The 27,246-nt window shown below is 48.8% G+C and overlaps 1 protein-coding gene across 1 annotated transcript in view; it reads right to left on the bottom strand.

The window, feature by feature from the left end:
* The window catches only part of NGFR (nerve growth factor receptor), a 145,592-nt gene extending 123,926 nt beyond the window's left edge, over nucleotides 1-21,666 (bottom strand). Inside the window, exon 1 of the mRNA XM_069634385.1 lies at nucleotides 21,307-21,666. Within this exon, the coding sequence (XP_069490486.1) occupies nucleotides 21,307-21,342 (36 nt within the window). The 5' untranslated portion in view covers nucleotides 21,343-21,666. The remainder of the gene's footprint in view (nucleotides 1-21,306) is intronic.
* Between the last annotated feature and the right edge of the window lie 5,580 nt (nucleotides 21,667-27,246).

A 27,246-nucleotide genomic window follows, 5' to 3' on the forward strand; every position in this document is an offset into this window, starting at 1 on the left:
CAATAGCACCTGGAGCATTCCAAGTGCCGAATGGGACTACCACACTAAACTATCTCAGGCACACATCACTGGACAGACTCAAAGAATTTGGAAAATACTTCTTTATCATCAGTTCGATATAGTAGGGAAACCTGGCAAACAAACAGATTGTAGCTCACACACTCTCAGTGCATTTCGATTACAAAATAGGATTTATACCCCAGCATACGTCAGCTATGACATCATCCTTCGTGGCTAACAGTAAAAATCTACTGGGTGGAAGGATTTGTTAAGGGAAACGTATACATATAGGCCCTCATTCCGAGTAGGGTGGTAAGGGATATCGGCACCGGTAAGGAGACCGGTACCGGTAATCCCTTCTCGCCCTACTATGAGGTCCCTTAGCGGGTCCCTTCCTTAATGCCTGGTCTGACCAGGTGTTAAGGACGGAATCCACAAGGGACCTGGGTGCATATAACCGGCTTGGCATACACTGGCTTGTTATTTGCGTCCTCCCCATTCCCATTGAGCCCTATGGGGGCTCAAATGGGAATAGGGAATGGTTTGGTAAATGGGGACTTACCGGTCCCTCCAAGGTCGGAATGGACCTGTAAGTCTCCATTGTACCAAACCGGAGTCGGTACCGGTATGGGAGGCAGTCATGGTGCAAATAGCGCCATGACTACCACCATACTCGGAATGAGGGCCATAGTTTGTGTAAGTGTTAATATCATCATTGGATGCCTCTTATCTGGTAGGCACGCCTTGAATCACCTCTAACTATGTAAAATAAAGATAATAAAGTAATACCAACAGCAGATAGGCTTGTGCAACAATGTATGATCCACCATTACACAGGGGCACTCTTTTACCAATCTTGAACATTCTGCTCGTTAGCAGCACGTAAGCAACGAAACCCAAGTGCAAAGGAATGTCAGACAACTGCCTTTCTAAGATAATTAGTCTACCATCTCTCATCAGTTAGGTCCTAAACCAAGGCTTCTTATTTGTAGTTGACCTTGCTGACTGTTCTCTTCCTCAGAACTTTAAAGGGAGTGAGGGTACATTGCTATCTTCGACCGGAGCTTTATGAATAGGCAATTTGTTTTCCGGTCCTAAATCAAGTGTCAGGAAACCATGATTTTAGCCATTTTGCCCTTCTATCTAATGCTATTTGATTCAATTATATTGGGTGCTATTACTCTCCTTGGCCACTAGAGACTTGGTTGATCCATTCTGCATGTGCTTTCTGCATCTTTAATTGAACAACATTTGGAACTCACAACTGTGCACTCCTTTACTTGTGCTAAGAGAAATATGTCCCACGTATGTAGCTTATCCTCTTTGACTCCTTTTGGGCCATGTAGTTGCTCTTGCTGCGGCATCCTTGATTCTGAGCCAATCAAATACCCTTGTGTTTACACCAATTTGTATTCTAGTGGCTGTCAGCATTACAGCCTTGATTTCCCTTCTTGATGCTTCTTGCCTAGTATTATACGTTGCCGATGTCCATTTTCTTTGCATGGCTGCTTTACTCACGTTCTATTTCCTACTGTAGCAGCTTCTATATGTCTCATCTACCTTGTGTTTCTGAATATATACATTTATTACATCTCTTGTCACTTATCTTCTCAGTGTATGTGGTTTTTCTTCATAGTTGCATATATGTTTACTTTGCCACTTAACCACATCTTTGTTCTTTAGATGGCCATACATTGAGTTCAGTGCGCCCATGTATCTTCTCTCTTTAGTGGCGTCACTTTACATCTGTCAGACTTCACTTACAGTTCGTCTATGTCTAGTGATGTCTGCAGGCTCATGTCTACTGCACCAGTTCGAGGGTACATTCGATACGGGTGTCTGAGCACATACCGTTTCTCAAACCTTCGATATGCTATTTGGATGATACCATGTGTCAAACACAGTGTTTTCTTATTGTTCTTCCAGTATGATGGAGGTGAGGAGGTGGGCTCTATAAATGATCTGCCTCTCTACAGCCTCGTGAAAGGTAGGTTATTTCTGGACTCGGAGTTTGGCTCGCAATTCAGCTATTTTGCCTTGGAAATATTCTTTGAGCTCGTTGCAGCATTCACCTGAGCCAGTCGGGCTATTGCAATCCTTGCAAAGTGTATCCAGTGGCCTCAGGATATAAAGCAGTGCTTCGGTGGGCGTATTCACTCCCTCGATGTGTCTGTCACTGATGGCCCTTTATGCCTCAGTGATGGATAATTAATAAGCTTCACCCATGGATTTTGATAGAATACATTGTGTGGGCAGGCTGGGCTCAAGCCGAAGGACTACACGGGTGGACGGTGACCGCCCACTTTTTTGAGAGGGCGGATGTTGTCCCCCTTCTGTCTTTAAGACATTTTTAAAAATGCCTCAATTTCCTTCACACACCTTTCTTCATTTTCCATTGCAGGGTCACGAACCCTGGTCACACGATTGAAAGGCAACGCCGTTGGCTGCAAGACCAGATGAAACGTGCTTCAAGACACAGTGAAATATCTACAATGTTTACTTGATGTGATGTCACTTTTCCATGCTTGTGTCACGGTCCCCCCACTTTTTTTATCCAGGACTCGAGCCCTGGAAGGGTATTTAAAACACTTTCTCTCCACATGCCTGAGCCAACTTCAAACGGGCCCAAAGGGCAACGAAGGGTCAGACCGACAAACCAATGTAAGCCAGCTGTTGTGGCCAATGTGGTCCACTTTAATGACTGTGCAGCTTTTCGATTTAACCCATGTTACTGGCCTGGTGTACTTTAAAAGGTGCCATTTCTCAGTCCCAGTGACACCGAACGTTAGCCCCTTCTTTGTGCCAGTCCGGAGCTGGATTGGGCCCCAGCCGCATCTATTGTTGCTATGCAGTAGAACACTTATTTCTGTTGCAAACACTGGGATTCTTAAGTTGCAGCTCTATTAACCTCATTGCCCAGGCTGCCATTACAAAAGTTGACAAGATCCAGAGTCTTGCACGACATCATATTTGTAGACATGAGCCTAACAATAAAAGAAGAATTGATGGGTCATATGCCCGCTTTAGCCCAATTAATTGTGCTCCGAGCTACCGTTAGAACACAGAAATGATTGATACCAAGCATTGGTAAACGCACATGGTTCTGGGTGTCTTAAGTGCAGTCCCAAATTCCCGTAAGAACTTCTTGCCATGACTAAAGAACAGCGAGAAAGCTCACACCAATGGAGGCGGTAACAATCATTAAAGTACATAACCAAAGCAGCCACTCACTACAAGAAAAAAGAGCAAAATCAACACTGTTTTGTCAAGCCTTGGGAATGTGGGACTCTTCCGATGAAATTTACATCAGAAGCAATCAATTTCAACTAAGGTGCACAAAGAGAATGCTCACCTTCCAGTAAATTGTAATGCCAGAAACATATGAAAGAAGGGAGTAATGATGCACTTCTAAGGAGCACATGTATCCACCCACTTTGACCGGCTATCTTTAACCATACCAATATTTTGTCCCCAATCAGCATATTCCTAATAAATAATGCTGCTGTTAAAAAAAGACAGAGGAAAACAGCGTGCCTCAAAAACTGGGCTCTTGCACCATTGCCCGCTTAGACAAACTATGAAAAAAGTTGCCAGTGTTTTATATAGTGCCACATTCTGTGACAGGTGGGAACTGGCTAGCCTGTGGAACCAAACTTCTTCTAGGTTTATGATGGTGGATGATTGGGGGATGGGATAAACCTTTCCCCAACATGTTCGGGTGAGCTGGTGTGTATGGAAGTGTCCCTTTTGTAGCTGAAAGGTCTTGAAGGGCTAATGCTTGGGGGCTTGGGGTGGAAGGAACTGATTCCTTGCGGACCATGAATCCAACCCGATGCTCAGTTGTTATGCCAGCTGTGTTTCCCTGGCATGGATTCCAAAGCATGTGCTTCCTTCCAGAGACTCACATTGCCCTTGGAATTACAGCATGCTTGTAACTAGTTCAGTATAGTTTACAAGGCGCATTGTCACATATCCCCCGGCTACGGCACGGGGACATGAAACATGAAGACGAAGGTGAATCTGGAGGGCATGAATGCTGGCATCCCTCATTCCTTCTCACTAATGCCCCTGGCATGGGGCCACACTATTCTGCTTGGTGGCAGGGCGGGCCTTCGCTGCGGCAGCGCCTCGAGCTGTGAAACAAATGTTTGTTTAACTCCCTGCTCCCACAACGGAGCAGACAGTTAATCATTGGAATATGGCGCTGATGCTAATGCATCAGCACCCTATTCTAATGAAAACCGCCCCACTCCCGCGCCAGAACAGGGAGGTAATTGCTTCAATAGGGGGCTGATGCGAAAACATCAGCGCCCTACAGTTATTAAATGCATCTTGCTCCTGCACTCGAAAGCCCGGCGCCAGCTTAAGAGCGGGATGCATTGAAATTTCAGTAGGGCACCTGCCGCGCCTTCTGCCACCAAGACAGCTTGCAGAGACCTTGAAAGACTCCCCCGAGCTGGCATGGTGGGGGGCTAAAGGCACTCCGGGTGGACACCCATGCGGCCCTGCCCTAAGGCCAGCCCTGCTTGGTGGGTAGGAGTAATAAGGTCTATTTTTGCCCTACCATAAGATTTCCTATTCTTGGCCTGCCCCTAACACCGGCTCTAAGTTCTGAGGTCCCACATCTAACAACTAGTCGTCGAACTGATGTTCCGGCTGTAAGACCTACCTCCACTTTTGCAGACCAGGAATGCCCAAAAAGCCTCAGACAGCTTTCTGCTAGGGGTGGATAGCTCGTGAGAAGTGGCATACTGACTGTTAGGGCAAGGGTGCAGTTTTCTCCACACAGGTTCCACAGGTTTGGTCATAAATCACCAAAGTATCAACTGAAAAGGATACAGTAACCAAAAAAGGATACAATTTGGTAGGGCTTTTCCGGATCCTATCTTCACACGACTTGATTGAAGGCAGGTCAAATTAGACCTTCCAAATGATACAACTCTCTGACTGAATAAAACAGGCAGAGAGATGGATCACTGGAAAGGGCGTGGGAATTGTACAGGAAGTAAGCCTAAAATAGATAAGTATCATAAGACATTGTCCCAAATTAAATACTAAGAAACACAGAATTGGGATTAATTCAAACACTGACCTTAAGGCTAAACTGAAGAATTCCAGGACAATATCTTGAAGAGTTCCAAGAGTTCCAAGAGTTGAACAAACGACAAAGGAAGGGAAGATTAGTAAGGGAGACTTATCCCGAACGGCACGAGGCTCTCGCTAGATACCGGGTTGGTGCACCACAGGGTAGCGTCCAATGTACTGTGCACATTCACCTTCCAATAGTTCATGAAATACTTCCTTTCCCACAAAGAACAAAGTAAGAATTTCACCTGTTGAATGTCACAGGTACCAAAAGTTCGAAGAAGTTCAGAAAAACACGTGCAGGATTGCACGCGACAGCATACACGCAGCCAAGCCAGCTGCGCCTGTAGACAGCGTTTCCGCGTGAAGAATTAGACACGCGAACAGGATTCACGCAGCTCTGGACAGCCGCGCTAGCAGACAGCGTCCGCGTGGAGATTTGGCACGCAAAACTGGATTCACGCAGCTCAGGACAGCCGCGCTTGCAGACAGCGCCCGCGTGGAGATTTGACACGCGAACTGGATTCACGCAGCTCAGGACAGCCGCGCTTGCAGACAGCGTCCGCGTGGAGATTTGGCACGCGAACAGGATTCACGCAGCTCAGGACATCCGTGCTTGCAGACAGCGCCCGCGTGGAGATTTGACACGCGAACTGGATTCACGCAGCTCAGGACAGCCATCGCTTGCAGACAGCATCCGAGTGGAGATTTGGCACGCGAACAGGATTCACGCAGCTCAGGACAGCCGCGCTTGCAGACAGTGTCAGCGTGGAGATTTGGCACGCAAACAGGATACACGCAACCCAGGAATTAGCATGTGGAGGAAAACAAGCTCAAATTAGGCCAAAGAAGTTTGCTGACAGGAATGCGAGAACGCAGGTCCGGGGTTCAGCTACAAACGCCAAAATTGACTTAATCAGAAGCAGCGAATGGAGTTTCCATGCTGCTTATGTACGCACTGCCGTGATACACGTGACGGACCTAAGTCACGTGAAAATTAACGACGTGAAAAATGCAGACGTCGTTTTCCGGGCAATGTATCGAACAACCTCCATTTTGAGTAAAAAGGTCTACTGGTTCTGTGAGCGTAACTCATCTTGTATGGAGAAGTTGTTCCTGGTCCAGGGGTATGTCCGGCAGGCATGACAGTTTAAAACGGTTTGAAAAAACCTTTTCACCTGAAATGTGAAAGTAGGGAAGTCCATTTGAGCCGAGTCACACATTCCACAACGCCACCTAGTAGCCATCGCTGGAAGTTCACCCCCAGTTCTGAGCCACAACAGCAAGGCATTGTGGGTATGCAAATTAGCTCAAATGCATACCTTTTTCTCCAGGAAATGGTCTTTGTCTAAGAGGGCAGTGCTACTTTATACATAGCGGAATCTACCCAAGACAGACATTTGCAAGGCTGCCAGGACAACTACCTACCTGGTTTCACCCTTATTAGGGATCACCAGTGATGGCTACTAGGTGGCGTTGTGGAATGTGTGACTGGGCTCAAATGGACTTTCCTACATATATATATATATATGTATATATATATATATACACACACACACACACACACACACACACACACACACACACACACACACACACACACACACATATATGAAGCATTTGCAGGACTTATTAACGAGGGTGTGTGTGTGACATTTCACAACTACGCTGATGATTTTCAGCTTGTGCTATGACTCACTGGAGAAATGGAAGAAGATCTCAGCCGCAATCAGGCCCTTTTCAACATCCTAGAGGCCTGATCAAAAACAGCTGGCACAGCCGAAACCAGTCTACAAGTGAACTTCCTTTACCATCGGTGGAGAGCATGAAAGCTGCTGTGGCTACTCTATATGCGTACACCCGCAACCGTGGATCCAGGATCCTCACTCAGGGAGAAATAATAACCTCGGGGCGCATGTCTGATACTCTCGCTCTGTGTTCGCGCTGGTTAAGACCATTATTTGTACTTTGAGCTTTCGTTTCAAGGTTCTGAGGCAAAAGTGTCTGTTTTTACCTGAATCCAATTGTGCCACGATTGCTCGTGCCATAATCCGGGCAAACATGGTCTATTGCAAGGTCCTTCTTCCAGGAGTGAATCAGAGCTCATTTGCTCATCTTCAAATTCTTTAGAGTACAGCCACTAGGATTGCTACACTTACTACTCAGCAACTCACCATCCCTTCGGTACTTTAGAGTACAGCCACTAGGATTGCTACACTAGATCCTCAGCGACCCACCATCCCTCTGGTACTTGAGTACAGCCACTAGGATTGCTACACTAGCTCCTCAGCGACCCACCATCCCTCAGGTACTTGAGTACAGCCACTAGGATTGCTACACTTACTCCTCAGAGATCCACCATCCCTATGGTACAGCCACTAGGATTGCTACAGTTACTACTCAGCAACCCACCATCCCTTCGGTACTTTAGAATACAGCCACTAGCATTGCTACACTAGCTCCTCAGCGACCCACCATCCCTCCAGTACTTTAGAGTACAGCCACTAGGATTGCTACACTTACTCCTCAGAGATCCACCATCCCTCCGGTACTTTAGACTACAGCCACTAGGATTGCTACACTTACTACTCAGCAACCCACCATCCCTATGGTACAGCCACTAGGATTGCTACACTTACTACTCAGCAACCCACCATCCCTATGGTACAGCCACTAGGATTGCTACACTTACTACTCAGCAACCCACCATCCCTTCGGTACTTTAGAATACAGCCACTAGCATTGCTACACTAGCTCCTCAGCGACCCACCATCCCTCCAGTACTTTAGAGTACAGCCACTAGGATTGCTAAACTTACTACTCAGCAACCCACCATCACTCTGGTACAGCCACTAGGATTGCTACACTTGTTCCTCAGCGACCCACCATCCCTTTGGTACTTTAGAGTACAGCCACTAGGATTGCTACACTAGCTCCTCAGTGACCCACCACCCCTCAGGTACTGTAGAGTACAGCCACTAGGATTGCTACACTTGCTCCTCAGAGATCCATCAGCCCTCCAGTACTCTGGGAATGGCACTGGCCCCCTTCTAGGAGACCGGATGATCTTCAAGGCCCTTACGGTGGCACAGAGAAACGCCCAGGGGCCTTAAAACGGGATAAAGGGGGATCGTCTGATGAGGAACCTCCGATCCTGTGACCAATGTCTGATCGCTGCACCTCATTTCAAGCTCAGGAGAGCACTGGGGCAATCATGTCAGGCCACCTGGCTTTGGAGCTCGCTGCTGGAAGAGGTACGAAGGATAGGTCACCGGTTAACCTTTGCTAAGCGGTTGAAGACCCCTCCTCTTCCTACAAGGCCTGAAGTAATCTCGCCCACAAAGCATTTAGCTCCTCTGGTTTTGGTCAGCGCTATGGTACCCACTGGCACATTTAGCACCTTATAAATAACCACTACCTTTGCCATGCCTCTCAACCTTCTGTGTTTCCAGATCGGGTGAAAATTGATCATTTTGTTTTTTGGCAGGTGAGAGCCCATTGAAGTGTATGGGAAGGTAAGGGTCTTGCCGGATGAGTGAAGTGAATCTATGGCGGGTGGCAGCGGCCAAAAGCACGTGAGTTGAGAGGTGTGCCATTGCCAAAGTCCACTGATTAACATTCCCAGATTCTGTTTTCAAGTATGCTTGTGTTGCACTGACCTGTCTTGGGGGATAGTTTTTGGGTAACATTAGCTCCCTGAGGGGTGCTGGAATGATAGGTAGCTGAGAGAATCGGCTCTCTTTAGGCTCTGGGTGCGCGCATACACACACAAACACTGCTTTGGGTTCTGCAATATGGAGTGGTATGTTACAGGGTTTGGGGTTCTACTAATCAGATGTGTGTAATAAAGCAAGCCTTGCATCAGGACCTCTCAGAAGTAGGGGGGAGGATGGTCGAACTCCTACAACAAATTTCGATCCCCCGCCGAGGCCTACTCAGGCTTTCATCCTTCCAGGGTCGATAAAATGTGTACCAATTTCATTGGGTGTTAACGATTGCGCCTACATAAAGTGCTTAGTAGGCTACTCTTAGTAAGAGGAAGCACTTAATAAATAAAGGGCCTTACAGCATGGAATGGAACGTGTGTGCCCCCTTTCCCTCCTCCACTCTTCCGCCTGGTGTATCCTCGAATGCCCGCGTGTCCTGTGACTCCTGTCAGCCTCCCCCGCTAGCCCTGCTCCGCACTCGTTACCACTCAATGATAGGAACTGTTGGGCTTCGGTGACTAATGTTTCGGATTTCACGCAGCCCCGGGGCAGTGAAGGAAACATCAAGCAGCCCTGGGCCGTGATTGAAAAGCACGAAATGTTCCACCCCCGCACGTGTGTGTCTCAGAGAGAGCGAGCGAGCGAGCGAGAGAGAGAATGTAGATTGCAGAGGGAGATGGCGAGAAAGAGCCACGCAACAGAGAGGAGGAAGGAGACCCCAAGGGCAGAGGACGGAAGGATGTGGGAGGTGAGACAGAGGGCAATTAGAGAGAAAGAGAGGATACGTGCGCTAGAGCGAGATCTGCACACGAGGCGAGTGTGCGAGAATCTGGCAATGTAAGAAGGGCTCCAGCGTGCCTTTTAAATGTGCCTTGGTGTGTGGCACTGCTGCTGCCAATACTGTCCCATCAGGGAAGCGAGATTCGCGGAGAATGGAGATCACGTGATTTGCCGAGGATCACACGATGTGGTCAAGTGAGAACAAAAGGTAAAAACCCACCCTTGCGGAGATACTGGGTTGGGTGGGCCGTGGGACAGCCAGAGGGGCTGAGCCGACTGTAGACAGGAGGTATGAGTGTTATTTTAGGGGGGGACAGGGGTGTTTGTGCCCCCCAACTTTCACAGCACACTATTTTGTCCACATTCATTTGGCTGGGGCACCTTTTCTTCAGATGTCATGTCCCCACCAACATTTTCAGCAAAGTTACTCCACTGACAGGAGGTGCCAGTTCCTCAGCAGGTGGTCAGGCAGGTGTTGGGGCGGGGGAGGGCTAGGGATTGGCAGGAGAGCGCAGTGGTGTGAAATGTCCCATAAAAGGGGGGCAACAGTGCCAAGGCGAACAGTCCTCTGCTTTGCCTTACCCTGAAAGGAGTTTGCGCCACTGTGTTCCTGCCACCCGGGCTCGTGCTGTTGACCTGCCTGCCTCATAAGTGCTTTTCCCATCCATCCCACCCTGAATATCGGAGTCCGGGAGAGGGCAGGAGAGGAGAGAGGGTTGCAGGTGGGGGAGGATCACAAAGGCATTAGAATCCTCTCCCGGGGGACTCGGAGCTGGAAATAGGGGAAGTGGAGGGTGCAGTATGCCCCCCTGGGGAATTCATGGCCAGCTGCCGGTGGGTCCCGGCGGGGGAGAGGATGTGGGGGGGGGGCGGGGTCAGGAAGCAAGTTGGGTAACAAAGGGTCGGCCTCCTGGCATGGCCCCACCGCACAGGAGGGCATGGTGGGGATAGGATGCGCCACCTTGAAAGGCAGAGGGCGTGGTCCGCCGGGATCTCCTCGTACCACCGGTAAGAGGAGATGAATTGTTATTGATGGTGTGTGGTTTTTAGGTCGCATTTTTTGTATGATGTAAGGAATAAAAATGTGGCCGCTATGGCATCCGAAAGAGAAGGTGTCTACGTGTATTTCTCATGCCCGGCATGTCCCCCCCCCTGCCGAGCCCCACCTGGGAGGAAACCTCAGTTCTCTTGGGTATGCCTTGGACACTGTAGCCCCCCATATGACGTCTGCTCGGGCGGTAGGGGGGTGGGCAATCTATTCCAGCAAGCTACCCCTCTCCCGCAAACCCTTTCCTTGCAAGACAGCACAGCTGGGTAGATAGAGAGCGCCCTCTTCCGACGGCTAAGGCACCCTCACATTGCCCACCGGAAAGCAGCACCAGGCCCCGCCCCGCTTTCTCTTCCCGGCGGGGCGATGGGGGAGCGCACGCGCGGGGATTCACAGGACATGGGCACACGAAGTAGGCTACTATAGGATAATAATGAGCATGTGTGTGTGCATGGCACTTCTCAGGTGGGCGTAAATATGTGTCCAGGTACAGTGCCATGCACGCGACTGTTTCAGCTTCTCCTGAGTGTGCATGCATGCACAGCCGGCGGGAATGGTGATATGTGTAACGCATGTGCGGGTAAATTATGGCACTGTGTCCCTGGTCGTGCTATGTACAATATTGTGTGAACATATGTACAGGGCGCTGGATCCCCACGTACGGGAAAGTGGACCTCCTGCCCGTGTGCATTAATAATTGCACGAGGCGGGGAATTCTCTGCGCACAGCAGTGCTTTGGCGCGCGCTCGGGGCCCTTACCCACGCGTTTGGACACGTGTGTGGCTCTGAATTCCGCGTGCACAGTAATGCTTACAGCCACGCACGGGGCTCCGGACCCTCCGCGCACAGCAGGTCTTGTGGACACGAGCGCACCTGCTCGATCGCGCCCATTCACAGAGCCTGGCTATCTTCTGTGCGCAGCAACACGTGCGCAAGATGCGCGCGGCGAAGAGAGTGCTCTGCGTGTGGAGCAGGCACGAAAGAGAGAACATCCGCCCCCCTAACCCCCCCCTCCCCGACCCAATTCTTGACCTATTCTGGCGTGAGTGCGCGTGTGAATCCAAATATGGCGAGTGGGAGGCTGCACGGCAGGGTTGGCGCCCCTGTATACAGTACACGCGGAACTAGCTGTCCTATTTCAGAAACAGGATTGCTTGATTTATTGAGTGAGGTCGTCGATTTTTATAGCGCCTTTGCAGAAATCCACTGACTTTAGGAGGTTTGATGACAGGGCGCCTGCACTGGGCTGTTTACCCATAAATCTCTGCTGTACATCAGTGCTCCGAAAGAGAGAGTGGAGAGGGGGAGGGGGCGAGGGAGTTCAGGCAACCTACTCTTCCAAGGTGGAAACAATGAGTGGCGTTGGTTGTGAAATAATTACTGCATTATTTAAGAGCGCCTAGAGCCATTTCAGTTCCAGGTGCGGCCCAAGTAAACCATCATTATTATTACTCTGAACACTGTAGTCAAGGGCTACCTGTCCCGTTTCCTGTGCATCGTCTGTGTATATAGTTATGCCTGCTTGCTGTTCAGGGACTGTGCGCCTCATTGTGCACACAGGTCTAGTGCAAAGCCAGAACTGTGTATAACTGCGTCCCGTGCGCACACGTATGTGTCCGAGCTCGCCCGAGTGTCGTAATGAGTGTGCGGCTCCCGGGACTGTGCACCAGAGGGCTGGAGCCTTCGTCGGCTGCGCACCGGGCGGTTACGCTTCACGTGTCTGTGGACTCCTCGTGCACACCCATCCTAATTAGCGTGTCTGCGTGCACGGGACATGGCCCCGCTTTGTTTCGGCGTGCAGAACTGGTCCTGCAACACTGTTCCCGTTTGTTACTGTATTCCTCCACATGCCTGTGTGTACAGAAATGCCTATGCACGTGTCTGGACGGTGTCCCCGGCTGCTTGCGTCTTGTGTGTACAGAAATGCCTATGCACGTGTCTGGACGGTGTCGCCGGCTGCTTGCCTCTTGTGTGTACAGAAATGCCTATGCACGTGTCTGGACGGTGTCCCCGGCTGCTTGCGTCTTGTGTGTACAGGAATGCCTATGCACGTGTCTGGACGGTGTCCCCGGCTGCTTGCGTCTTGTGTGTACGGAAATGCCTATGCACGTGTCTGGACGGTGTCGCCGGCTGCTTGCGTCTTGTGTGTACGGAAATGCCTATGCACGTCTCTGGACGGTGTCCCCGGCTGCTTGCGTCTTGTGTGTACGGAAATGCCTATGCACGTGTCTGTGCCGTGTCCCCGGCTGCTTGCGTCTTGTGTGTACGGAAATGCCTATGCACGTGTCTGGACGGTGTCCCCGGCTGCTTGCGTCTTGTGTGTACGGAAATGCCTATGCACGTGTCTGGACGGTGTCCCCGGCTGCTTGCGTCTTGTGTGTACGGAAATGCCTATGCACGTGTCTGGACGGTGTCCCCGGCTGCTTGCGTCTTGTGTGTACGGAAATGCCTATGCACGTGTCTGGACGGTGTCCCCGGCTGCTTGCGTCTTGTGTGTACGGAAATGCCTATGCACGTGTCTGTGCCGTGTCCCCGGCTGCTTGCGTCTTGTGTGTACGGAAATGCCTATGCACGTGTCTGGACGGTGTCCCCGGCTGCTTGCGTCTTGTGTGTACGGAAATGCCTATGCACGTGTCTGGACGGTGTCCCCGGCTGCTTGCGTCTTGTGTGTACGGAAATGCCTATGCACGTGTCTGGACGGTGTCCCCGGCTGCTTGCGTCTTGTGTGTACGGAAATGCCTATGCACGTGTCTGGACGGTGTCCCCGGCTGCTTGCGTCTTGTGTGTACGGAAATGCCTATGCACGTGTCTGGACGGTGTCCCCGGCTGCTTGCGTCTTGTGTGTGCGGAAATGCCTATGCACGTGTCTGGACGGTGTCCCCGGCTGCTTGCGTCTTGTGTGTGCGGAAATGCCTATGCACGTGTCTGGACGGTGTCCCCGGCTGCTTGCGTCTTGTGTGTGCGGAAATGCCTATGCACGTGTCTGGACGGTGTCCCCGGCTGCTTGCGTCTTGTGTGTGCGGAAATGCCTATGCACGTGTCTGGACGGTGTCCCCGGCTGCTTGCGTCTGTATCCCCGGCTGCTTGCGTCTTGTGTGTACAGAAATGCCTATGCACGTACATGTCTGGGCAGTGTTCTCCGTTGTTTATCCTGGATGCAACAATGCGTGCTCTGTAGTGCAATTTCCGCGGGCAGTGTACTCGGTTATGTTTAGCAGGTACACAGCACTGCGAGGATACAGGGTTGGGGCAGTATACTCGGTCACCTGTGTGCTTTATACAGCAGTGCCTGTGCAAATGCCTAGGGCAGTGTTTCCAGCGTTCTATGCACATGCTCTATAAAGGAGTGCTTAGGCACACGCCTGGAGCAGTGTACTCGGTTATCCGTGTCCTGTTTGCCGCAGGGCGTGCACGCATGTCGGGGGAAGTGTTCCCCACAGTGTCCCCAGCTATATATGTTCCTTCTGTATAAAGGAGTGCGTGGGCACACGCCGGGGCATCGTACTCGGCTATCTGTGCGTGCGCACGTGCCCGGGCAGCGTTAATGGATGTTTATGGATATCCCGTCCACAGCAATGTGCACACGTGTTTAGCTGTGTTCCGATTTCCTGTACAGAGTTGCTGGTGCACGTGTGGAGGGCTGCGTTCCCGTGTGTTTGCTTATGTCCCGTCCATGTACTGTAATTAACCTGCAGGAATACGGCGCTGTGTACACGGGGGATTAGTTACTCCGTGTGCACACGTTGGAGTAGCGTTGTCCGCTCTCTCTGCCCTGTAATGCTGGCCCAGAGGTGTGGGTGTCGTGTTTCTCTTTCTGTGCACATCAGATGCTCCCTCTGCCGCCCGGTAGGTTGGTCCAGGGAGTCAGAGTGGGTGGTGGAGTGGGGGGGGGGTCGCAGAGGTCTTTGAGGGGGGCGGGGGTGGAGCCTCACTGCCCTGGGCAGGCATGGGTAGTGGCCATTATTTAGGAGCTCGCAGTATAAACAGGTACCATGCAGGCATGGGGTACGGGGAAGAGGGCCGACCCAAACAGTCAGTAAAGCGAATCGGGATGTGGGCAGGCAGGGGTGTGTGGGCAGGCCGGGGTGTGTGGGCACCTGTGCACCGACCTCTCCTTAGAATAGCAGGTGCCACTGATCCGGGCATCACACCCTTTCCCTTTCTATGAAAGGGACACGGGCCCCTGAGACGGGCGATCTGTTCCCCGCCCGCTACCCCCCTGGTTGCTTGTGGACTCTTTGCTGTAGTATTACCCACCCTCCCGTGTCATTTCCCCCTCCCTCTCCACGTCTAATTCCTCCCATGACTTGCAAAGTGCTCCGCTGCTTCCTGAAGCCACAGCTGAGCTCAATAAATACAACAATAATCATTGTAGGGTCCGTGCTGCAGGGGGTCTCTGGGGCAATGCTGCTTTCTGCAAGACTGGCCTGGCGCTGGCCTGGCCATGCCATGGGCCCCGCAAAGGAGTCAGAGTTTGGAAGTCTTGCCCAGGGCAGAGGGAAGGGCCTTAATAAAGAGGGCGGGCAGAGTACCCCGGGGGAGACGGGCAGTCATTGCTAGAGAAGCCTAGCCTTGCACTGCCCCTGAGAGTGGGCGCAGGGACGGGTTTCTCCCGGGTGGGGGATAGAGGGAAACTGCTGACTGAGTTCATTGGCATGGATGGGAATGACAGGCTTTTAGACATGATGCCAGTGTCTGTGTGGGTGTCACTGAGCAGACCTCCCTCAACCCTAGGCTCTACGCTAAGTGTGGATCGCCTAAATGCCCCTCCTCCTCCTGCCAGTGTCCAGAGTTTAGGGGACCCAGCTACCAATCCTTTCTAGACTCGGGGATCTGGCATCAGTGGAATCAGCTACACACCCCTCTGTCCTGGGTTTATAAGGCCCAGCTACAACTCCTTTCCAAACTTTGGATACTGGGCTCAGTGGACCAAGCTAAAGGCCCCTCCTCCTCCTGCCAGTGTCCTGAGTTTAGGGAACCCAGCTACCAATCCTTTCCAGACGGGGATCTGGGCTCAGGGGAATCAGCTACAGACCCCTCCTCCTGTCAGTGTACTGAGTTTAGGGGACCCAGCTACCAATCCTTTCCAGACGGGGGATCTGGGCTCAGTGGAATCAGCCACAGACCCCTCCAGCTCCTGCCAGTGTCTTGAGTTTAAAAGGTTCAGCTACCAATCATTTCCTGTCTCCAGGGTCTGGGCTCAGTGGACCCAGCTAAAGGAACCTCCTCCTCCTGCCGGCGTCCTGAGTTTAGAGGGCCCAGCTACCACTCCCTTCCAGACTGGGGTTTCCAGGCTTAGTAAAACCAGTTACGGGCTTGGGTTCCCTACTCTTCTTTGGTTCTGGGCATGGTACAGATGCTTCTCGTGTGGATCTAATCAATACCTCTTTCCTTCCCATTCTTAGATCCTCCCCAAACCCTCCTCCTCAAATCATCCAGAGAATCCTAAATAGAGGAGATGTGTTCTATGAAATTCTGGAGATCTTCAGTTCATCCTATGAGAAGGTGCAATTCCAACTGGCCCGGTCCAATAAAATTACTGTTCTGTGTCCCTAATTTACCAAACCCTGAGGAAAGTTACTGCCCTACCCTACTAGGAGGGCCTGACTGGCACTGAATTCTGTTTTCAGATCCAGTCTCCTATACAGTTAAGGTGAGGTTTTGTTCTTGAATTAAAATACTTAAACAGAAATAAGCATGGCTACCACCTGGGCAAACCAATACTGCCCCAGCCAACTTGCATTCTGGATTAACTCCAATCTCCTTCTCCTTATATGGGCCGGGAGGATAGCTCGGGGCAACACATGTGTTTTGGAACTAAGACAATGCAGAGCAACACAAGTCCAAATCCTGGCCCCGTGCTTGGAGACTGGTCTCTGGTATTGAGCACATAATTAAAGATTCATTAACAGTCAGATTCCAACTTCAGATAATCTTGGTTTACACATACCTCTGATTGTGTAAAGGTGCTGCATGGGTGAGTAGAGTGCGTACTTGCAAATTCAAGATAAACATACAACAGCCAACAGAGCTTCAAACAAATCCCACACAAGCCCCAACTGAATGTTCCCACTTGAACCACCCAACACACTGCTCGCACTGTCCCAGCTCCTGACACGCACATACAGAGGATGCTTCAAAAAGATTGCAGAACAAGAATCCAAGAACATCTCTGGAAACATCAGGCACACAACACCGGATATCCTCGACTCACAAAGAGCATACTCCAGCCACACACACTTTGAGGCATGCCCTTAGGCAGAATATGGCAATGCACCCGGACCAGCTCACAGAGTCACAAGTGGCAGATGTGTAATGTAGAAATACCAAATATCACAATTCCAAAAGTAACAAAACTGAAAAAGCAAAGACATAATCACTTCCAAAAACCCAACAACAAAATCTCTAACCGTCTGTCTGGCTTCTCCCTCAAACCTAACACTAAAATCTCTAACCGTCTGCCTGGCTTCTCCCTCAAACCCAACACCAAAATCTCTAACCGACTGTCTGGCTTCTCCTTCAAACCCAACACCAAAATCTCTAACCGTCTCTCTGGCTTCTCCCTCAAACCCAACAGCAAACCCTTCAACTAAGAAGTTAACCTGTCCAACCACCTAATCAAACACATTTTAATCAAAAATCAGACCCGTACAAAAACTAAAGTGTGACTAACCTCAACACAAAAACAGCCAACTAAATCTAAAAGTCCATCAAAAACTCAATACACAATACCAAGCCTCAAATCACACCACAAACCTTTACAATAGTTCAACGACAAAACCTCAAATCAAAGATCTGGCACCCAGACCCTATAAGCTTTCACCCATTCCAAAAAGTAAACACCAAAACCTCAAAGTAAGCATTAAATCCCTGTTAGAAATCAACATTTAAACTTCAAAATAAACAATTTTGATTTTAGAAAAATCCAATATTAAAACTGCCATCCAAACAGTAAATATTTAGGAAACTAAAGCACCAAAACTTCTCATCAACCATTTAACCAATACATAAAGCCCAACTCGAAACACTGACTGAACATCTGTCTATCTAAATTCCATTGTTGAAACATCCAACCAAGTCCAACCCTCTCCAACTAACCAAACACATTTCCCATGCAAAAGCATAGTCCTCAAAAAACTGCAAAATCCACATAACTAGCAAGTTATCACCAAAAACAGACACCAAGTATTGCAACTGGATACTTACCCCCACAAAAACGATACCCAAAACCGGTTATCAAACATCACTCAATCCAAAATGGCACCAATCGTCTTATCTGACATTGAACCACCAAGACCTTTATCTTGACATCTAACCGTGCACACCTCAGTAACCAAACACTTAGCCCGGGGATCTCCAAGTCCGGCCCTCAATGTCGAATCCCACTCCATATTCGCAGGATATCCACAACATACATTTATGTAGAGTGAATCTGAATATGTGTTATTACAATAAAGAGTACCCAGAGAAATTCTTATCTAATGGATCTATCAAATTCCCAAACACAAATTCATTTCAATTCTTGCAAAAACTCAAGCAAATTCCCGAATTTGCAAAACACCCACACACAAACCCTTTAGTTACTTATCCAAAAATACACATTTCACAAAGGCGGTTTAATCCCTAGACCTCAACCCAAAATCCAGTTTTCCAATCCCAAAGCAACATTCCCTCACTAGTGCCCAATGGAGAACACCTCTTAAACCCACGTCGAATCTACAAGCTCATCTCAAGGCAGAGTCCTGGTTTTTTAAACCAAACGTCTGACTCTTCCTGCCATGACCCCACCCCAGGTTTCCTGATGCCGGGCACTGCGCGCAATTCCAGCCTGAGACTCAGGCACCAACATCAGCCATCTAATAGGGCAGCCACAGTCCTCTCCCAGACCAAGTCAGACCACAACGAAAGGCTGAACCCACACAAAGGAATGTACCCCAAGTTATACAACTAATTATTAAATAATGACATGCCCAACCCAAATTAAGTTTCCTATGTATCCCACATCTAAACATTGCATTAAATATATCTCCAAATTTTGTCCATGTAGATTGGCATCCAGTAAACCCCAAAACCTTAACCATCCCAGCCAAAAAATTTGACCAGCTCAATCCATGACCCCACTAACTGTAACCAGCAGCATCCGTTTTTTTTTTAATCAGTCCAGGAGAAAACATATGTTGCCATACGTTGGCACAAGTTCTGTGTGGGTACATCAGAACCCCTTTAAGGGGGTGGGCCCAAGCAATGCCAACCCGGGCCACATGAATTCACACAGAGGCAAAAAAAAAAGCACAGGTGGGAACCTTGCGGCCATCACTCAGTCTAGCGCAATGAAGGCGTCGGGGGGCTTGAGAAATGTAAGAAAAGGGAGGGTGGATGAAAACATGGGTGAACAAGACACCCCGAGACGAGAGACTAGACAGGAGGGGCGGTGGGAGAGAGTGCACAAGGGAAGGGGAAAGAAAGACCGGGGAAGCAGCGGATGCACGAAGGCCAGAGTGGAGAGGAGTAAAGAAAAGGACGTTGGTGAGAACCTAAAGGATGGGGAGACGGGCGAATACAGTGGCACAGAGACGCCTATTAGAGAAAGAAACGTAAGGAAATACAGACACGCAGAGAGACAAAGGTGCATGGAGAAGGGGAGAAAAAGAGAGAGAGTGGGAGAAACGAAGAAGAGAGAGAGGCGGAGGTGAGCTAGAGAAAGTGGGGAGAGTGACAGAGGGGAAGGGGAGAAAGAAGAGGAGAGAGAGAAAAGAGAAAAAGAGAGAACGAGAGAAGGAGAGAGAGGGGTAGAGGTGGAACGAGAGAACGAGAGTGAGGGAGAGGAGAAAGAGGGGCAGAGAAAGGACAGTGGAGAAGGTGAACAAGGAAGGGGGAACATGAATCAAGATGAAAGAGCAATTAAGGAGGTGACATAGACAAGCGACGGGGGGTCCCTCTGACCAACTTTGGGGAACACAGAGATGGCCAGGCAAACACGCTAAAAACTCAAATAAAGGGCGGGAGAGAGAAATGCAGAGGCGAATGGGGTAGAAGGCGGCAGAGAAATGACCTGAGAGATGCAAGCGGGGCATCACGGGGCGGCATGGGTAGGAGAAGGGAGAAGGATGCGGGCACATACAATGCAAAGCACAAGCTGAAGGCCAGGCTGTGGCGAGAGGGAACAGAAGCAAGGGAGGGAGGGAAGGAGGGAGGACGGAAGGGAGGAGAGAAAGTGGTGAGGGGGTCAGAAGCAAGGGAGGGAGGGAAAGTGGAGAGGGGGTCAGAAGCAAGGGAGGGAGGGAAAGTGGAGAGGGGGTCAGAAGCAAGGGAGGAAGGGAAAGTGGAGAGGGGGTCAGAATAAGGGAGGCAAGGAGGGAGGACGGAAGGGAGGAAATAAAGAGGCGAGAGGGAACAGAAGCAAGGGAGGAGAGAAAGTGGAGAGAGGGAACAGAAGCAAGGGAGGGAGGAGGGAGGAAAGAAAGAGGCGAGAGGGAACAGAAGCAAGGGAGGGAGGGAAAGTGGAGAGAGGGAACAGAAGCAAGGGAAGAGAGAAAGTGGAGAGAGGGAACAGAAGCAAGGGAGGGAAGGAGGGAGGAAAGAAAGGGGCGAGAAGGAACAGAAGGAAGGAAGGGAGGCAAGGAGGGAGGACGGAAGGGAGGAAAGAAAGTGGCGAGAGGGAACAGAAGCGAGGGAGGGAAAGTGGAGAGAGGGAACAGAAGCAAGGGAAGAGAGAAAGTGGAGAGGGGGTCAGAATAAGGGAGGCAAGGAGAGAGGACGGAAGGGAGGAAAGAAAGTGGCGAGAGGGAACAGAATGAAGGGAGGAGATAAAGTGGAGAGGGGGGCAGAAGGAAGGGAGGCAAGGAAGGAGGATGGAAGGGAGTAAAGAAAGTGGCGAGAGGGAACTCAAGCAAGGGAGGAGAGAAAGTGGAGAGAGGGGGCAGAAGGGAGGCAAGGAGGGAGGACGGAAGGGAGGAAAGGAGGAAAGAAAGTGGCAGGAGGGAACATAAGGAAGGGAAAAGAGAATAAGGAGGAAGGAGATGAGAAGGAACAGAGGAGAGTAGAAAGGACGATAGAAGAGGAGAAAGGAAGGGAGGACATGAGGAAAGTAAGTGGAGAGATGGGACAAAAGGAAGGGAGCAAAGGAGTGAGGATGGAAGGGAGGAAAGCAGGAACATAGGAGGCGGGAGGCAACAGCAGGAAGGGAGGAGAGAATTGAAGAAAGGGAGGAGAAAATTGAAGGAAGAGGAGATGAAAAGGAAGGGATGAGACATGAAGAGAGGAGGAGAAATCAATGAAAGGGGGAAAGAATGTCGAAAGAGGGGGCATAAGGAAAGGAGGAAAGAAAATTGGAAGGGATGAAGGAGCAAATGAAAGGAAGGGAGGGAAGGGAAAAGGAAGAGAGATGAAGAAAGAAAGGAGGGAAAGCAAGCAAGCAAGCAAGAAAACAATGAGGGAGGAAGAGAGGACGAGAGGCAGAAGAGGGAGAGGAAAAGAGAAAACACAAATACTAGCTGCTTGGAATAGTATAAAAAAGCAGCAGCGGCGCGGGTGGAACTGAGATGAAAGTGGGGCACACATGGTGCATAACAGAATGGACAGGTATAATGTACAACCCCAAAGAAGTAGAGAAGAGAGAGGAGTGCAGAGCATAAGGCCGGGCGGTGGGGGAGAGAGCCAATGTACAGAAGCCCTGCTGTCACTCACCCCCCAGAGCAGCAGGAGAAACAGGTCCGCCCCCATGTCCAGGTAGGGCAGTCAAGGTCCTGAGATGCCGCGGGCTGGGCTCAGAGGTCCTTCCGAGCCGGCTCGGGTATTCCTAGCTCTGCTCTGCTCTGCTGTGAGTGGCCGGCGCGGGGCTGGGGCTGAGGCTGGGGCTGTCCGGGCTCAATAGTCATAGCCTCTGCTCCCCGGGAGAAAGTGGAAGGGCTCTGCTGCAGCGGGCTTCCCGGCACCTGCCTCCAGCGCGCAAACTCGGCCCCCTGCTCTTAAGGTCCGGCCCGTGCTCCTCTGACTGGCTGCCGCGCGCTCCACCATCCTGGCCAGGGCAGGGCTGCCCCTCCTCGAGTCCCTCCCGGCCCCTCCCACCGCCCCCGGAGCGCAGGCTGCTGCCGCTGCCGCTGACTCTGCCTCTGACTCTGTTTAGGAGATAATCCTTGGAACCGAGCCCCGAAGACACTTAGCCGCTAATAATCTTTAAAGAAAAAAAAGAAAAACAGAATTGCGGGAGAATGGAGACTCAGGTTTCCGCCTCTTGCTCCTCCCTCGCAATCCCGGCGAAAGGCGCATCTCGGCGCTGACCGGGAACTCGTCAAACACCGTAACACTGCCACCATCGCCCGTTTCCCCGCGGTAGGGTCCCGGGTGGGGGTTCCGCGGGGGAGTGTCTCACTAGTGGACTCTGCGGCAGCAGTGCCACATTGTCTGGACTCTCTGCTGCGGGAGTATCACTGGTGAAATTAGTGAGTTCCTTGGTATCTGTTGTGAGAGTGTGTCACTGAGTATTTGCGCGGTCTGCGCGCTATTCGGTGTGCGAGGAGGATGTCACTGGTGATTTGTATATATTCTGTGTTTTCTGCTGTGTCACGTTTGTTCCCGTGGTTCAGATATCTACAGTGCGTGACTATCACTAGTGATATTTGTGAGTTCTGGGTGGGTGTATTCCTCGTGGTATTCGTGGGCTCTTTGCTATTTGGTGTTTGGGAATTTCGCTGATAGTGTCAGCAGGCTATCAGCTTCTGTGGCGTTTGCTGTGTGGAGTTATTACTAGTGACAGTGGGTTCTATGGTGTCAGATGTGTGGGGTTATCACTAGTAATATAAGGTGACTCTGTGCTACCTGCAATGACGGGTTATCGCCAGTGATATTAGTGGGTGTTGTGGTATCTGCTGTCTGAGGTTAGTAGTCGTGAAGTTAGTGGCTTCTTTTGTATCTGCTATTTAGTGAATTACTGGTTCTATTAGTGGGCTCTGTGGTATCTTCTGTGTGTGGATATCAGTCACTAGTGATATTAGAGGGCACATGTGGTATTTCATGTATGGGGATATCACTAGTAATATAAGGGGACTCTGGTATCTGCAATGTGGGGTTATCGCTAGTGATATTAGAGGGCTAGGTGGTATGTGGTATCTTCTGTGTATTTGGTATGGAATGTTAATAACAGGTTTTTATATTGTGCCAATTCACAACTGAAGTAGTTTTAGAGTGCCTAATCAATAGTAAGTTTAGGGGATTATATGTTATCTGCAGTGTGAGTTTATCAGTGTGAGTTTATCACTAGTGATATTAGTGCATCCTTTTGTATCTGCTGTTTGACTTTATTACTGGGATTGTTAGTGCGCTCTGTGGTATCTTCTGTGCAGGGTGTTACTGGTGATATCTGAAGAGAGGGTGCCTGGAATGGCCCTTGTGACCCCTATATGCTTGACAGCCCAAAGACTGAGAAACGAGAGATGCCAGTCACTGTTTGGCCAGCCCCCAGGGGGGCCAGTACATCCTACATATGTGAGCAGATATTCTCTTAGACAACCATTGAAACCCTATCCAGCTGACGTCTTCGCTGACACAGGTCTCTCAACACTGGACCAGGTGTGACTAACAATAAATATCCAGCTTTGCTGACGTAATTACAGATAGCACGACATAGTAACGTTAGCCATGAAGCAAACTCGCATCCCTGCACAAAGTTACACGGACACACACGTGCACACATGAAGAGCATGCATACAAAGTTCTATAGCTAGAGGACAGATACATGTACATAATGTCTGAAGTATTTTTTTTTCATTAGGCAAATGCAGAAACGCAGAAATGCAAGAGAGCAAGAGTCACATAAAACAAGCTTGCAGCCACTTATTGCTACTAACCATATGGAACTTCAGGGACATAAAGGAGCCTGTGAGAACCAAAGACTACTAACCTCAAGAGAAAAGCAATAGAATTACATGGACGCAGTAGCGTCCATGTAGTTATGGTTAAGTTGGTGTTTCCATAGGAAGAGCATTTATTGGGTGGCTTATAACTTTGCTCCCTCTGGAGGAATCCTCACCAAACTTTCCAAAAAAAGTATATGGCCCACTCTGAAATATTCTGCAAAGTTCGGAGAGGTTTGGTCAAGGGGGGGCAAAGTTATAGGGGGGGTCCCAAAACATTTGTTTTTTCCATAGACATAATGGGAAAAAACTTTGCACACACCTACAGCCCAAACCGCTGGACGGATTTACACCATATTTGCGGCAGGATTAGGGGCTTGGTCCCGAAAGCGTGCTTTTGCAAATTTGGTGTAAATCCGTGCAGTAGTTTTTTTTTAAAATGACCAAAATCTAAGGCAAAAGAATTAGTGATATCTCCGTTCGCTCCACGGACGGACTTCCCGGTTCGCTCCGTGGACAGTGTCCTGATTGGCCGACGCGGCTTGCGTGATGTCCGCAGACATCCGACGTGTTCGCTGATTGGACGGCGTGGTGCGTGAAGCGTGTCAGATTTTCTGTGGCGCCCGCCATCTTGCATTCGCGGATGACCGCGGACAGCGCGGTGAAACTTGGATTAAAAATTCTATTTAGTGGAGTGTGTTGGTGTGTAAGAGTGTTTGGGGAGGGTGGGGGAGTATGAGATAGGTGCAATGTTGTATTTTTTTATGTGCTAGACGCTTTTGTTGTGCTCGATTTGTCTGCGGACAACACGGCTGTTCTGAAATGTTCGTAAATAAGCAGAATGGATTCGGTGTCAAGTTGAAAGTGTTCTAAGAACACTCGCGGTGTCCTGAAATGTTCATACATAAAGAAAATGGGGGTGTTCTGAGGACGTTGTCCGTATTGTTCGCTGGCAAGTTGAATGTGTTCTAAGAACACTCGCGGTGTCCTGAAATGTTCGAAAATAAACAAAATGGGGGTGTTCTGAGGATGTTCTCCGTATTGTGTGCCTGTTTAGCTGTATCCAATGAGGGAATGGCACAGAGAATGAAGTGGAAATGGTAGAAGGGCTGTCTAAGAGTTACGCAGTCCGCGGACAGGGCGTGCTACATCCAGGCTTTTCCAGCAAATCCAGCATGGAAAGAAGACTGTAGGGATCAGCCAATCAGATGTTGAGGTTGTGGATTTGTGTTCAAAGAGACTGTGTGTAGTGAAGATGGAAGAAGTGGAGAAAGTCAGGGTGTTGGTGCTCGGAGATATGTTTGTGCATGGTTTACAACAGTATGCTCAAAGCAGGCATGTTGCAAAGAATTTCGATGTTAAAGGAGTGGAGGTGGTGTGCAGCACTGTGTCTGATTGCAATGTACAGGGAATTGTACAAGTTTGTGAAGATATGGGCAGGATCAACAGTCCCCATGTGGTAGTTTTGCACTATGGTGCTTTCCATTTGGGCTATGCCAGTGCCCCTACTTTGTTGGCAGATTTGGAACACTTGGTTCAAGCAGTAATGAACATCCTTCCAAATGCCAAAGTAATTTTTTCTGGATTACTACCTAGGGCAATATGGGACAATAGTTCAGTTTTTTGTCCTCAGCAAAACAATGCTAGGTGTGTAATCAACCGAGGCATGTGTGCCTTCATGCTTAGAGCTGGTATGTTCTTCTGTAATAATGAGAATATTGACTCCAGTAATGCTGTTTATTTTAAAGAAGATGGCATTTCCTTATCTTTTATGGGAAATTCCATTCTGTTTTGGAATGTAAGGGTTGCTTTGGAGAAGGTTATGTGAAGATTTTAGGAGTAAAGTAAGAAAAAAAAAATACTAAATAACAGGTGTCTGTCAAGCATCTGCAAAAAACCCCAAAAGAAACGGCTCTTTTCAGAGCCAACCTCAAAGGGGAAATGGGGCACACTATTTAAATTTACATTCACCACGCTCAGATTTTCGATATGTCCGCGGACATGGCGGTAGTCCGCAGACATCGAAATCACTAGCTAGGGGTTCAGTATGTTCTATGTTACATGTATATAAAGTCAGGGATATTATGGTTAAGTTGTGCTACTAAAAACATGAAATTCAGTAAAAAAATGTTGTTAAAGGGACATTATGGTTAAGTTGCGCTACTAAAAACCTATGAAATTCAGTGAAAAAATGTTGTTAAAAGGAACGTTATGGTTAAGTTGCGCTACTAAAAACCTATGAAATTCAGTGAAAAAACGTTGTTAAAAGGGACGTTATGGTTAAGTTGCGCTACTAAAAACCTATCAAATTCAGTAAAAAAAACTTTATTAAAGGGACGTTATGGTTCAAAGTAAAACCGAAAAACCCCTGAAATTCGGCAGTTATGGTAAGATGAGCAACCATAATTCGCACCACCGTGCACTGCTAACACTAACATCCAGGACATCAAAGATGACATCACAAATGTCATTGATGACATCACTGATGACATCACATGTGCATTTACTTTTCATGAAAACTCTGTAGGAGGGATTCTTATAATGTTGACCAAAAAGTGTCAAGGATCATTTGAATAAATATCATGAGCTAATTAGTGCATTAAGCAATGCATTGATATAAATAGCATTCTATTATCAAGTTCTATCCAGTATACTAAGCAACTCATGCAGAAACTTAGGCAGTGTGTGCAATATACATGATGAAGGTGCAATATTCATAATCTTGCCATGTAGAATAATGCAATGATAACTGCTTTCTTATTAGAGTTTTGTGTACTGTGAAACATGTAATAAGTAGCTAATAAAACCCACTTAATACATAATTACACTTAATACAGACAAAACACAAAGAGACAACAACACATACAAATATGAGTATATACAGGGACAGAGAAGTAAGCAAAAAAGCAGAAGTAGTAGCAGAAAGAGTTCATAACCTAACTGATTATCTTTATGCAGAGAAATGATTGCTCTGTTTCAAAACTGCTACTTACTGTATGTATGTGTATGAAATGATGTCCGTGAACCCTAAGGAAAGGAGTGTGAGTACAATGTATACAAATATGAGCATATACAGGGAAGGTATAGTAATAAAAAAAAACTATGAGAAAATGCTGATAACTCTAATGATTATCTTCATGCACAGAAAGGATTGCTCTCTTTCAAACCTGTGTCTTCTGCTATATATATGTTTCATATGATATGACTTGACCCTAAGTCTACAAATATAGTACCTTTTCAATTTTTACTACCTGACTGTTACTGAAGAAAACTATGTGGCTTAGATATGTCAGTAAAGGAAAAAAAGGGAGAGCCAGCCATGTGATCTCATCAGTGATGTCATCAATGACATTTGTGATGTCATCTTTGATGTCCTGGGTGTTGGTGTTAGTGTTAGCAGTGCACGGTGGCGCGAGTTACGGTTGTTTATCTTACCATAACTGCCGAATTTCAGGGGTTTTTCGGTTTTACTTTGAACCATAACGTCCCTTTAACAAAGTTTTTTTTACTGAATTTGATAGGTTTTTAGTAGCGCAACTTAACCATAACGTCCCTTTTAACAAAGTTTTTTCACTGAATTTCATAGGTTTTTAGTAGCACAACTTAACCATAACGTCCCTTTTAACAAAGTTTTTTCACTGAATATACATATATAGACATAGAGAAACCATAGAAGAACTCTAGTGAAATTGCACGAAGCCACAGGCCTCAGAACAAGGAACGAAGACATGCAGACTATGCAGCACGAAGCAAAGGGCCAGTGCTCGCAGACAAG

The sequence above is a fragment of the Ambystoma mexicanum genome, chromosome 13 (genome assembly GCF_040938575.1).
Source record: "Ambystoma mexicanum isolate Mex_15411 chromosome 13, UKY_AmexF1_1, whole genome shotgun sequence".
NCBI lineage: Eukaryota > Metazoa > Chordata > Amphibia > Caudata > Ambystomatidae > Ambystoma > Ambystoma mexicanum.